At 36.6% G+C, this 15000-nt stretch overlaps 1 protein-coding gene across 4 annotated transcripts in view; it reads left to right on the top strand.

Annotated features, from left to right (window-relative positions):
- The window catches only part of LOC122252668 (uncharacterized), a 99844-nt gene extending 85905 nt beyond the window's left edge, over window positions 1-13939 (top strand). Inside the window, exons 3-14 of one of the 4 annotated variants that reach the window (XR_015191169.1) lie at window positions 35-147; window positions 341-439; window positions 708-858; window positions 1166-1374; window positions 1892-2135; window positions 2272-2370; window positions 2595-6575; window positions 6751-6951; window positions 7310-7362; window positions 7761-8025; window positions 11094-12033; window positions 12301-13939. Coding sequence is in view for 2 of the 4 variants with exons in the window: in XM_043015262.2 (XP_042871196.2) it covers window positions 35-147; window positions 341-439; window positions 708-858; window positions 1166-1374; window positions 1892-2135; window positions 2272-2370; window positions 2595-6575; window positions 6751-6951; window positions 7310-7362; window positions 11094-12033; window positions 12301-12428 (6218 nt within the window). In the remaining 2 variants the exon portion in view is untranslated. Of the gene's footprint in view, window positions 1-34; window positions 148-340; window positions 440-707; window positions 859-1165; window positions 1375-1891; window positions 2136-2271; window positions 2371-2594; window positions 6576-6750; window positions 6952-7309; window positions 7363-7760; window positions 8026-11093; window positions 12034-12300 lie in introns of those variants that run through there. The other 3 variants (XR_006223184.2, XM_043015263.2, XM_043015262.2) reach the window with 3 other exon arrangements.
- Window positions 13940-15000: the final 1061 nt, after the last annotated feature.

Here is a 15000-nt window from a genome sequence, read left to right as displayed (position 1 = left end):
ACGTATAGCATGCTGATTGCATTTCCTCTTGCAGATGATTACACGCGAGTGGTGGTGAGCAGTTTCCCGGGGGTGCCAGGCAGCGACTACATCAATGGCAACTACATCCGGGGGGCCAGCGGGTCCAGGGCATATATTGCCTCACAGGTAATTTTCTCTACAGTTGTATCCAAATTTTGGCTGCTCTCATTGATGCATTCTTTGGATGTGGTTTAGGGTCTTTAAAAAAAGAGATTGTGTTTTCCTTCTCACATATAGCACCCACCCACCCACTCATATTATGGGTCATATTATGGCTACAAAAATTGTCCCAAATGACCAATTTCTCTCCCAAACACAGGGCCCGCTGCCCCACACCACAGCTGACTTCTGGAGGATGGTTGTGGAGTGCGAAGTCCAGGTCATCATTATGGCCTCCAACGAGACGGAGGGAGGGAAGGTAAGCCTTGTCACTTCAGACGGCCTTTTTTTTTCCATTTCAATTTTTCTGATGAAGCAGATGTTACGACCTTTAGAAAGCTATAATAACATGAGATTTGTCATCAAATATCTTAATTTTTTATGTAATATGCTATGCAATCTGTATATTGTGATTCTGTTGCATTTTGCAATACTGATGCCTTTGCATTCTGGTACATTAGAATTAGTAATTGTTTATCAAATTAACACCTGATTATTCTACTCCCATGTTCCATTTCATTCTCCAGCACAAGTGTGAGTGTTATTGGGTAAACAGTCAGAATGAGGAGAGGCAGTTTGGGAATGTCACAGTTTCCTTTGTGAAGGCCAGGCAAGTTTGTCCAGACTTCATGGTTCGAACACTCAAGATCAGATACCCCACAGACTCCGGCAAGACAGGTGATATATGCTTTTATATGTTTTCCTACTGCTCTTATCTATATTCTCAATCATATTTCCCTTTGTAGTCACTTGGTAGAAGTAAGAATTACTAGAAAAAGAAAGCACATACATTTTTAGTGTTAGAAAGTACTAGGTCCCAAAAAATGAACAGTAATCCTTGAGCAAAATGAGTTGTGTTTTTTTTTTATCATTTAAACATGGGTAAGATGTAAATACCACTACCCTTAATCACACTCCTGTTAAGAATATAGACAAAATCACTTTTTTTGACAACATTTAACTAACTGCTTCCGCCTCTCACCAGAAGAACGAACAATCTGTCAGTTCCACTATGTCCTCTGGCCTGATCATGGAGTGCCAGAGACTGTCCGACCACTGCTGGACATGGTGCGGTTGGTGAGAGACTGTCAAGCATCGGAGACATTGCCTGTTCTTGTTCATTGTTCAGCTGGCTGTGGCAGAACAGGAACGATTTGTGCAATTGATTATGTATGGGGTCTACTGAGAGCTGGGGTAAGTACTTGAGAGTTGTTAAAAGGTATGAAGGAGAATTTTGACTTGACAAAGCAAGACAGTAACACTCGGAGTACATTAAAGTTGTTTCATTTTTTTACTCATTGCCTAGTCACCAAAAAATAAGATAAAATCATGTTGGTCAGTGCATATACCCTGTTGTCTTTGAGTTATATCTTCATCAGAATCAAAATTTGTTATAAACATCTTTTATTTTTGTGAAGTTATTCATTCTCATATATGCATGTGTTGTCTATACTTCAATGCATTTTAAGCCCAAATAAGTATTTAACTATCTTTATTCATATGAATATTCCATACATATGAGTGTACTGTTTCATCAATGGTTTATATAGTTCATTGAAATGTATATACATACATTGTCTTTGTATATGTGAATTTGTAAATACTCTCACCATAACCCAAATCCAGAAGGAATAATCATCAGTTGAAGTGATCTTAATGTTAAGCATGCATTTGTCACTCATTATTAACTATCATTTCAATGTATTTTCAGCGTTTAACAGAAAATCTGAACCTCTTCGGCCTTGTAAAGGAAATGCGTAGACAACGTGTTGCCATGGTGCAAACGAGGGAACAGTACATTCTCTTGCACAGAGCGGTTCGAGAGCTTTTCAAGGAAAGATTGAAGGTTATAGATGCTCATCCATATGAAAATATAGCTACTGATGGTACACCTCTAATTTTGAGGGAAAAGGAGAGTGACTATGAGGAACTATATGTGAAACCTGAGAAGCAAGGTATTGTTTTCTTTAGTTTTGTATTGGTTAGTTAGTAATTTGTGATTACTACATGGATTAAGAGTAAAATAATTTTGAGATTTCCTTTATCAGTATGAAAGGAAATAAAAAATATGATATTACATTTCTTCTCCAGATGAAAGTGCCAAGCCAACTCCACCAACAACAGCCCCAAGTGCCGTATCCACACCGACTGGCTCTCTTACTCGATATTCAAATATACGAGGAAATAATGGTAAAAATCAATGTGGTGTCAGTTACATACATGTTGCTATAAAATTCTTTGTTTCAAATTGGCAATTAAATTTCAAATTGGCAGTTAAAAATTGCATGATGTTCTGTCTCTTTTCTATATACTCCGTCTCACCCTCCTCTCACCGATATTCATAGACTGTACATATATAAGTTGGGGATTCTGAAATTAGAAATCCTTTAAATTGTTTATAATTCTCTTTTCAGATTACCTGGCATCAAGCTCACCAATAAATAGCTTGGAGAGGCCAGTGGTGCCTGTTCCACCACTCCCTCTGAAACTCTGCAAGCCGCCCCCCGTTACTTCATGTCTGTCACCGCACTCTTCGCCTAGCCCCCACATTTCACCCATCCCACAGCCATCACCTGTCCAAAATCACTGCTCACCTGTCCCTCAGCCATCGCCTGTATCACTTCCAGCTGCTAACCAGGCTCACCGTAGCTACTCTATCTCTCCATCTCTGCCTATGGTTACAAGCACTCTCCAACCTGTAGTTACTGTCACAAGTTCCAGTTGCTCACCAGGAGGATCTCATCTCTTCTCGCAATTATTGCCCAACCCTTTCCAAGTCACTCCATCAAATAGTAAGGCCGGGATCCACCCAACATCAAAACTAGAGAAAGATGCCGAAAATGCGGCTCACAAACGGCAAGTTGCACAACCCTCTGGTTCCTCCCCAGCTGGTGGAGTTACACAGAGAACCATGCAAACTCCTACTGTATCTGGAAGCCCACAGCCTTTATCCTCTAGTGCCACAACACCTTTAAATACACCAAACCATACTCCTACTCCACTACATAGCCTGAGTATGTCACAGTCCACACATCATTTGAATCCAGTCCCTCCAGTGCGAAGTAGAACACCCTCCCCGGGGATGACCTATGGGAGATCCGTAGAAGAAGGAAAGCACAATGTAGTCCATAACAACCAGTTAAGTCAAGAGACTAGCACTAAGAGCAGTGAGATTGTACGTCGACCAAGCATAGCAGAGCTCAAAGAACTATTTGAAAAAGCTGGTGATGCTGAGACTCCTGGAGTGAGACTGTCTCGCAGTGCTAGCAGTGTAACATCAAGAACTAGCCTGAGTATTCATCCAGATGCAGATGGAGGCTTTCGCATTAAAAGAAAGAGTAGTTTAGGGGCTGAAGAAACTCTACAATCAAAGAAAGCATATGAGATGTTAGAAAGACAACGCCATCTGAACATCTGCCCTCCTCCACCATATGAGTCTTCAAAGGCTGCAGCTGTATCAACAGCACCTGTTACTGTTGTAAGTGCTGCCAAACCACCTTCTAGTCCTGTGTACACTAGCCCCTTGTCACGGAGGAGAGCCACCCACAACCTAAATGACTCCCAAGATGATAATTCTCATTCAGCTTTGTTGGCAAGAGTAGATGACAGGCCTGCTTTACCTGTCAAAAAGAGCAAGTCTTTTAGATATGCTCGGCCTGTAGACTCTTCCACAAATACCATAGCCTCAACAAGAAGTCCAGAATTAACAAGGAAGAAAGCAGATATAAATACTTATTTCAGCTTAGATAGAGGAAAAGGAGACAGCTTTTCACTCAATAAGTCAGAAAGTGGCAGTGTTAACTTCATAGGAGATATTCCATCACCAAGAGAAGGTTTCAAATTATCAGTCTATCAGATGCCCAATACATCACAGTCATCAAAGCCAGGTGTAAGCAGTAATGAAACTAAAGATCAAATTACCCCAGAAGTTAAATTGGACCAAAAGCCACAGATACCTCCCAAGAAAATCATTGGTGAGCGCTTTCGTAATGCTCGACCACCAGATTCTCTATATATTGGTGCACCTCAACCATATACCCCGACTACCATGTTCCAAGGTACAAGCACCCCACATACTCCACAGTCTGCACCTCCAGTCATTTCATCAACTCTTAATGGTTCACCATTTTGGAATCCTAATCAAGTGGATAGGTCAATATATGACTGTCCAAAGGAACTACAGGCGGTTTCGGGACTTAACTATGATAACATGCCTTCTACTTCAGTTGTAACTTCCACTGCAAATAACCAAAATTTGTATTCATCCCATCCAGCAGATACCAGAATACATACAAGTGGTACTGCTCACACATCAGCTGCTCTCCCTAAACCATCTCCAACCACAGAACTTTCTCAAGAGACATCAAGTGCAAAGGAATATGTTAATGCAAGGGTAGTAAGGAATCCCAACATAGACACAAAAGAACCCACAAGATATGTTTATGTTCCTCTGCCAACCAAAAGAGGATCTCGAGATAATAAGGCACCTCATGAATATGCAAACTGCAGTTTGAGTGCACAGTCAGATTCTATGGAAGGAGAAGATCCAACAGAGATATATATGGACTCACAAGTTGTGAAGAAAGGAGCGCCTGGTAAGTTCCCTGTATATGATGAAGTAATTCCAACTGCACAGTCAAAGACTGAAAGCACTATCAACAGGTCTACTTCTAAAGAGAACATATCCCTCCCCATATCTACTTCAGCATCACCAGGATCACATAGCACTCCAGGCTCAGCTACTACCCCAGGATCTGCAGACTATGAGGTAATGGACTTTGGTGAAACAAGTACTAGTGTTGATGAGGTGTTTGAAACTGTCAACTATGAATTACTTGGTGCTAAAGACAGAAGAATACACAGAAATACAGAGAATAAACATTCAGCAGAGAATGTAAAGGACTTTTGCTCTAAAAAGGATTTAGATCCAATTGCTCGTCAGGTATATCTAGACTGCCAGGATTACCTCCTTCATGGTACCAACAAATCTCCAGTGCCATCCCTTATGCCAAAACCTTCAGAGAAAGAGGCTAAGAAAGTAACAAAACCAACAGATATGTCTAAAAGTGTTACTTCAGCTCTAGATACAAGCATGGATGTAGATGAGGTGAAAAGCAAAGTAAATGTGGCACCTCAAGGGCTAAGGACCAGAGAGCGTCGAAACAGCTACAGGCAGGCAGTAAATCCTGTCACACATAATGAAACCAAAACTACAGAAGAAAAAACAAGTGGAAAGTCTGAGCCAAACCGAAGCATCCACAAGTATGAGACTATTTGGTTTGAGAATGGAAAGCACATGACAAGGAAAAATAATCCAAGCCCCAATAGTCAACAAAATTTACATCAACAGGTTTCTAAATCAGCAAGTGTCCCAGCAGAGAGAGAAGACCTTCCACAACAAAGAGGAAGTTCAAGTGTTTACATGCAAGTTAAGAACCCATTGGCTGAAGATCATGGGTCCAATTTTAACCAGCTGTCAAATAATAAAGATTCACTTTTTAAAGAAAAATTAGAAGAGTTTCATACACTTGTTAATAGCATTGAGTGGGAAAAGCCAGTGAGAATGAGTGCTGCCTCTCCAAGACTTTTGGAAGATGATGCCAACTCTAAGGGATCTGGAAGTAATAACAGCACCCTGCAGTCCCATTCTACATCATCATCCAGAGATGGTGAACAACAAGAGCCAATATATGTCAATACTCCACCTCTCTTACCTGTCTCAAGAACTTTGTCATCCGGTAACAAAGGTCAGCTACCCCCGAAAGCTACCAGAAATTGTGATCCAATTGAGCCAAGATCACCCCCACCTTTGCGCCATAGTCGCACTGAAGGAAAATTTGACAACACAGACTCCAGAACTGGACAACAGTCACCAATTATTAATGCAAATTCCTTGTATGGTACCATAGCAACCTCAACTGTGCGGCTTAAACCACCTGGAAGTAATTCTTCTTCACCGTCCTTCCAAAACTTTTCTCAAAATCAGGCAAAGCCACCATCACCCTATCATAGTTTAGTATCTACAGCCACTCTTCCATCAAGAACAACAATATCTCCAACACCATACCATAATATACCACCACCCAAAGGCTTTGGTAATGGAACTTCCCCTGGTAATTCTCCCAATCCAATCCACTCTCTACAGCAGAACCGAGAAAATCACGAACCATTGTCGTCTTCACCATATTACAATATGGCCATGTTTACCAGTGGCAAGCCCAATCAAGTACAAAGAAATATTCCAATATCAACATCAGGACAAGATTCAAGTCAGATGGGCAAAGCTGGCTTTTTACCATACACTTCACCACCACTAATCTCAAATGTTGTGCGTCAGAACTTCACACACAACCAACCTCCCAAAGCCCACATCATAGGAGATATTGCCATAGTTGGTATGTTTAACATTAATTTACTTTTTTGTTGTTGTTATTGGTCATTGATATACTTATTCTATAGTCAATTATTGTTATAATTCCAATTGTAGATAATGTCATAGTTGTTGTATCTTGTTACAGATTCCACAATAAGATCAAAATTTTATGTAAAACTTGACTTAATTTTCTGTAGGAGAAGAATCTGTGCGACTCAGACGTCCTGGGTTAGCACCACATCCTAGAACTGATGTTGGAAGTGGGTGCAGTAGCAATGACTCAAGAGGTTCTGAAGGAGCGCCTATTGCCCCTCCAAGAATAAAGAGGAATTCAACTGCTGGCTTACCCAGACATAGTGCTATTGAGCCTTCGTCACACATCCACAATGACAGGCGTTGTGAGTACAAAGACTGTAACTGAAGGGAATCCAGTGAAAATGACCTTGTTTTACCATATTTCTAGTTGTTTGTTCTTTGGGGAGGAGATGGTTTATTAGATTAAATCCTTGTGGAATTGTTTTAAAAATTCATAACTGAAATTAGCCAATGTAAGTTAATGCAGTACTTTTACTACATTTCTCACAATCAAGTGTGCTATTATTGAGAATAAGTAAGCATGTGAGAGAGTTTATATATTTGTTTTATTATTTAATATTTCTATTAACCACTTCTTATTGATGTTATGATGTGATGACTCATCATCACATTGTATCATGATCAATACTTTAATCAAATTAAGACATTTTAATCTTCCAGGCTCAACTGATGGTCCTGAAACCTACCGTCAAACGATGATAACAGCAAAACAGGTAGGGCATTTTATCAGTTTTAGAATGTAGGGTTCAATTTGAAGATTAGTAATTGACTTTAGTAAAAACAAAAAGCAAAGGAAATTTTGCATGAGCATACTTATTACTTTTACTACAATAATTTAAGTGATATTTCAGATTCAGTTTTATCATTTGAACCCGACATAGCACACTATGCTTATCTCTATTTTCCTAACACAGGAAGCTGTCAGGATAAGGGTGCCCATTTTTTGTGTTTGACATATTTGACTTTATATATTTAGTTCATGTGTTGAAATTACTTTTTACATGTAGAATAAAAAAAGAAAAAAAGAAGCAGCAACAGATGTTAAAGTCTTTCTCTTGACAGTAGTTGTTAGTGAATTGGGTGAAAATACAGATTCTCTTGTTCTGTGCAGGAAGGACTGAAGTATCACTTCTTCTAGTCGTGGTTAAGATGTCTGGCTGGTGCTGGCTAGCATATCCAGCTTCATCATTACAACATGAGTACACCAACTCACTTGTGCCAGCCAGCCAGCCCTGTAGGATTACTGTTGTGTGTGGTGTGATTGCAAACTAATATCCCTACATCAGATTTGAACTTTAGTGTTTAAAATGTTGTGGATATGTTCATAGATTCGTTTAAGCACGTTTTTAAGCTCTGAATAAGTCCCTTATTGTTTTGTAAGTAAAGGAGATGGATTTGTTTTTTTTTAATATATGTCAAAAATATTAACCTTTTAATACTTTCATGATGTCATAGCATATCAGTTGATTTTAACTTGTTGTTTTCAACTTTTCCTATATTCCAAATATGCCATACCCAAGTGCAGCAGTTCAACTTCAAACTGTGACTAGAATAAATATCCCAGTATAAGAAATAAGTTTATGATAACCACTTATAGTGGATTCTCTCTATGTAAGTGGTGAATGTGAGATGCACATAACACAGAAAGAATAGGTGAGTGGCCAATGTCGAAAGGGTTAATAGTGACGAAGAAGTAGGAAAGAGTAGATTATCAGATAACACCAGATTGTACGAATAATTAAATAGATACATCTAATATTTAATTGTTAAAACTTTACCTTATTGTTAACCCATTCATGCCGGGGGCATTCCAGCCTTGCATGTCACAATGCCGGGGCTCTCGAACGCATAGGCCTAAATCAATTGAATAAACGACGCCGTATCGCGTCCCCAGCGAACGGGCCTAATATGCGCGGTACAGTAATGTACCACCCGTCACGAGAGGGTTAATGATCCATTATACTGACATGTTATATAATTATTTAAAGTATTAAATTCCTCCTTTCCTTAATTTTATATCTTGCAAGTCTGTTTTAGCAAGTGATTTGATATAGTGGTATCACATAGGTTTCAAAAATTAAATCATTCACTGTAGAAATGGCATTTTCTGTGCATAGAAATAAATAAGTAAAAAAGAAAAGAAAATTAAGTTGTAGAAAGTTATTAAATGATGCTGATGAGTGATCCACCGCAGTTATTCCCACGACCTAGCGAGGAGGTTCCGGGAAACCAAAGTCTTTGAGTTCTGGGGGAGAAGTATGGTTACAAAGCTGAAACTTAACAGATGTTTAAACTCTTGATAGGAGACATATTGGAAGCTCCATTCATATTGTTTTTTACTATGATAATTGTCCATTTGAATATGACATAGTGTGAGATTGATGTGGGATGAGATCACCATTTTTATGCTTCTTTTGTAACTCCATGGAGATACAGTGTGGACAAAAAGTCTGATGGTTCTGACTGGTGAGTGTTTGAATTCACTTCAGCAGTTGTTCTGATTGGTTAGAACATGATAGATGTTAATAGGATGTATGATTCCGCTTTAAACATAGGCATTTTTTTCTCTTTTTGAGATCCTTGAGAGTGAGCTCGAGCTAGTGTGACTGTGAGTGTGTGTTTCTATGTGTGATTATTTGGTTTGCACATGTGTACATATTTTAGAAGCTAGGTAAAGGAAAATTTGCTAATCTAATGATAGTCATATTTCGCTTCATAAATTTAATGATGATTTACTTTGATATTCATCATTAAATAGAGATACAGACCAAGATACATAAATTTAGTTGAATCACAGATGATTGTGTAACATGTGAACAGTTAACCTTCCGTTTTTGTGTTTATTTGCTATGCTTTATTTTGTCTGTACAATTGATATTATTATTATTATTATTATTATTATTATTATTATTATTATTATTATATATATATATATATATATATATATATATATATATATATATATTTGTATTTATATATATATATATATATATGTATATACGTATATATGTGTATGTATATGTATATCTGTATATGTATATGTATATACATATATATGTATATACGTATATATATATATATGTATATGTATATATGTATACGTATATATATACATAAATATGTATATATATTTATTTATATATATATATATATATATATATATATATTTGTATATATGTATATATGTATATATGTATATGTACATATGTATATATGTATATGTACATATGTATATGTTTATATGTACATATGTACATGTTTATATGTACATATGTACATATGTATATGTACATATGTATATATTTATGTATATGTATATGTATATATATGTATATATATGAGTAGATACATATATATATATATATATATATATATATATATACATATATATGTATATAGATAGATATATATAGATATATATAGATATATATATATACGTGTATACATGTATACATGTATACATGTATACATATATACATATATACATATATACATATATACATATATACATACACACACTCATATACTCATACACTTGTACACTTGAACCCCCCCCCCCCCCCCCCCCCCCACCCCCACACACACTCACACACACTCACACACACTCACACACACTCACACATACTCACACACACTCAAACACACTCAAACACACCCACACACACTCACACACACACACACACACACACACACACACACACACACACACACACACACACACACACACACACACACACACACACACACACACACACACACACACATGAATAAACATAAATGTATAAGGAGAGATATTTCATATTTCAATGCATGGTTCCTTCTGTCACGTATTTTTCCCTTTAGGATTTACATATTTAATTTTTTGTGCAGATTATAAAAGATAGGTATTTTTAAAAGATGGATTTCCTTTTGTCTTTAAGCATCACAAGCAGTGGTTATGAATATGTCAATGAAGTTAACCATAGTTTTATTTTGATTTGAAATAAAGTTAAATGTCATCCAGTGACTTGATTAAGTTAATAGGCCAAATATAGAGAATACTTTATATTTACAGTTAGTCTTTCTGATTATCTGTTATTTATTGATATCAAGATATTGAAGAGAAGAATCATGTTGTGTTTTATTTTGTTGTCTTTCTTGTTAGATATATAAATACTGGAATTTTCATTTTGTATATATAAAAGAGTGTAACTTAAATAGATGTTTGCCTGTGGTTTTGTATTTAGTTTGTGTTATTTAACATTTTTTGAGGATTTATTTTTTATTTTTTATTATCATTCAACCCTTTTTCCTACCTTGATTTTTTATGCAGTTTTGAAAGATACTGAAAATACATTTTTCACACATACTTATGATATGGATTTTTTATCTAAGTTCTTCAGCTAAGTTTTACTCTGATTGATGATGTTATCCTTGAAGCTAATAACTCTCTTACTCCTAACAGAGCTGGCCCCTTGGTGATGATGAACCTCCACCAGCAGTGCCAGCCAAAACAGCAGCAGCGTATCAGTACTCGGATCCACCACCACCACCTCCCCACAACCACCCACCCAGCCCCCACCACCTACCTCTCAATCATACTCATTCTCCTTACCTTCAGCCGCCACCACCAAAACCTGTGCTACAACAATCTTCCCTGATACAGCAACACCAGCATCCACAGCAGCCAACAACTCAGCCACTGCAGATATCACCATATCAGTCACCTCCAGTACCACAGTCTTCAAAGAAAATACAGAATCAAAATTCTGCACAACTAGATCACCATCACAGATCTCCCAATCCTTTGGTAGAGACCGTACCAGACCAGAAAAATTCTCCTTCATCTAATCAAAATAAACATACTGTGGTTGGGCAGAATAGGGCTGAGGACGTAGCAGTTACCGAGAGCAGCTCTGAAAGCTCAGACGACGAAGGAATCTTTCACAAGTTCTCTGCCCCAAATATCTTTAAGAAGTGGCGTTCAAATTCGAACAAGCAAGCTGTGCCACAGGTACCTTCATCTCCTAAAGCTATGAGCTCTCATTTCTACACTTCAAGAGAAATGAAAGAAGAAAAGGACATGGAAAAGGATAACACAAAAGGAGTAAAGGAACAAAAGGATAACACTGCAGTTTCTTCACCAACCTCACCAAAACCTTTAGTAAAAGCATTTGAAAGATTAAAATTCAACCCCAAATCTGTAGCAGCCAATTTCAAGTCTTATTTGAGTCCACGTGGGGATAAGATTGAGGGTGATAGTGGAGGAGGTGCTGAGGGCCATCCAAATGACTCACCAAGTGGCAATTTTGTAAATTCACCTGGTACTGGCACTAGGAACATCCAGAAAAGTGCCAGCTCTGGCCCCACCATCACTGCCTTCTCACAAGTGGTACAAGATTACAGTAAGTAATTTACATACATAATAGTTTATAATGAATATAAATTCTGTATGTGAATAATTAATTATCTTGTTTTCTTGTTCTGTGTAATAAGTTCCGTTTTATTTTGCTGTAAAAATAAAGGCTGAATCATGACAGTGATTGAGTCTATAGTCTGTCTATATCTATTCCTATATCTATTTATCTGCATATATAATATGATCAGCTAATGAAAACTTGTACAATAAGAATAATGATAAGAAAGCATTAACATATTTTTCTCTCTTCTAGAATACCCAAACCCCATACCAAAGAAGCCGGCTGGTCCCCGTGACATGCCAGCACAAATGAGAGGCTCCACCCCAACCAACCCCCAGGTTAAGGTCAAAACAGGTCGTCCACGGCAACAATACCTATAACTGGATCATACATGCCTACCTATGTGCTAGCTCAATCCTCTACATATGTACTCTTCATGAAAGTAGTTGATATATCAAAATATGGAAATTTTAGTTATTTTCTTGTTTTTTTTTTGTATCATTGTCCTTGTAATTTTAGTATAACTAACTGATTGATGAATACCAAAACTCCCAATTCTTTCCTTTGAATGATCTCTTTAAGTTACTGTAAAGCAAGCTTTTGATTAACTTTGATAAATACACATACACTTACACTTACTTTTACACTTACACTTACACTTACACTTACACTTACACTTACACTTACACATACACATACACATACACATACACATACACATACACATTCACATACACATTCACATTCACATACACATACACATACACATACACATACACATACACATACACAGACTTATAAACATACACATACGCGTATGCATACACATACGCATACACATACGCATACACATATGCATACACATATGCATACACATAAGCATACACATAAGCATATACATACCCATGTACATATAGATATAAATATGAATATAAACTCACACACAGACACACACACACACACACACACAATTATTGCCAAGTATGTTTAAATAAGCTTAACATGCAAGAGTATCTTAATCTTTACCTGGAGGATGGTATTATTTTATAATTGTCTTTTTACATGATTAAATTTTGATCTCTCAACTCATTTTCAATCTTGACGAGGAAAACGTGAATATCTGCGGCAGAGTCCAGATCTATTCTATATTAGTTTTAATGTTCTGAATTTCTATATCATACTTGTAATTAATGTATCATGCTTGTGATCAATCCTGCTTATGCTGTAAATAGTGCAAAATCAGTGTTACTTTTATTTTCATTTTTTGCTAATATTAATAATTTTTTTTCTCAGATTTTCTAGCCCTTTACACCTTTTCACAGTAAAGTCCTATCAGACATGGCATTCACAAACATCATGTTTTATTTAAAATGTTTAGTGCTCACCATTGTCATCAGAGTAATTATTATATATGATATTTTTGACCTCCCCCCCTCCATTTTTTTTAATGGTTATCATTCTGGATACTTTATTTTACAGAGTTTTAATCTGTGAATACTGTACAGCAAAAGCCTGCTTTTTAGAAATCATTTTAGCTATATTGTAAAATAAGAAAAACAAACAAAAAAAAAACAAAGGAAAAAATCCATCTCTTTGGAGTTAAGTCATGTTAAAGTCGAGCCAAATTTTTTTCATACATGATCATTTGTGCTTGATTTATACATTGAAAAAAAGGATAAAAAATATTAGCCATACAACTTATAGAGCACTGCCCTGTATATAGCAACTTTGTTGATATATTTAATGAAATTTTAGTTATAAGTGTTTTTAATACTTGTATATTAATAGATTACATTTTGCATTTTCCCAGTCGTTATGATGAGCCTTATAACTATTTCTGATGGACAATCACCTGTAAGTAATAATTAAATAGACCATGCTTAGTTTTTCACCGTGAATGTTTTATTAACCTGTGACTGATGTCATTCCTTGCAATATACATTTTGATCTTGTAACTTAGGTGAAATATTAATTGAAAGTTCACCCAACAAGTGATTGATTCTTCATTTTGTATACTACAAAACAGGGGAACATGATTTTCTATCTATAGATGATGTCTTAAAAATTGATAAAAGTTAGGGCATTTTGGTATGGTTCTTATTACTGAATTATATGGTTCTAGTTTATAGGTGTCAAACTTAGTATTAGATATGACACCACAACTAAATGTTTTTATGATTCATTAAATGCTATATCTAATGATTAAGAATAAAATGAAGGTAAATTTTCTGTCTGGCAAAGTCTGATAACTCAATTCTTTGAAGAAAATGTGCAATGCAAACTTGACAATATATTGCAAAACCTATATTACTAAGTGTAATCTAATTGCACATTTTGAAAAAATGCATTTTTTTTCACAAGTAAACCTGAATTAATGTATATAATTTTTATATATTCATGTATTTCTAATCATGAATCGAGGAAAAAATATGTATAATAGAAATGTGAAATGATGGATTACATAAATAAATGAAGATTATGAACAAGAAATATGACACCAAGGAAGTAGATTAGAGTGCTTAATCATCATGAATATAAAAAACAGGAAAAGATTGAAATCACACACATATCTCTCTTCCTCCTTCTCTCTCTCTTCTCCTTTCTTCTCCTTCTTCTTCTCCTCCTCCTTCTCCTCCTCCTTCCTTCTCCTTCTCCTTCCTTCTTCTCCTTCTCCTCCTTTTCTTTCTTCTCCTCTTCTCCTTTCTCTCCTTCCTTTTCTCCTTCTCCTTCTCCTTCTTCTTCTCCTTCCTTCTCCTTCTCCTTCCCCTTCCCCTTCTCCTCTCCTCCCCTTCTCCTTCTCCTTTCTTCTCCTTCTCCCCTTCTCCTTCTCCTTCTCCTTCCTTCCTCTCATCCTTCTCCTTCTCCTTCTTCTTCTCCTTATTCTTCTCCTTCTCATCTTTTCCTTCTCCTTCTCCTTTCTCCTCCTTCTCCTTCTCCTCCTTCTCCTTCTCC

This window comes from Penaeus japonicus, unplaced genomic scaffold (assembly GCF_977035675.1).
Source record: "Penaeus japonicus unplaced genomic scaffold, GWHDUDI00000001_assembly GWHDUDI00000007, whole genome shotgun sequence".
Classification (NCBI taxonomy): domain Eukaryota; kingdom Metazoa; phylum Arthropoda; class Malacostraca; order Decapoda; family Penaeidae; genus Penaeus; species Penaeus japonicus.
This window is presented reverse-complemented; position numbering and strand designations above follow the sequence as displayed.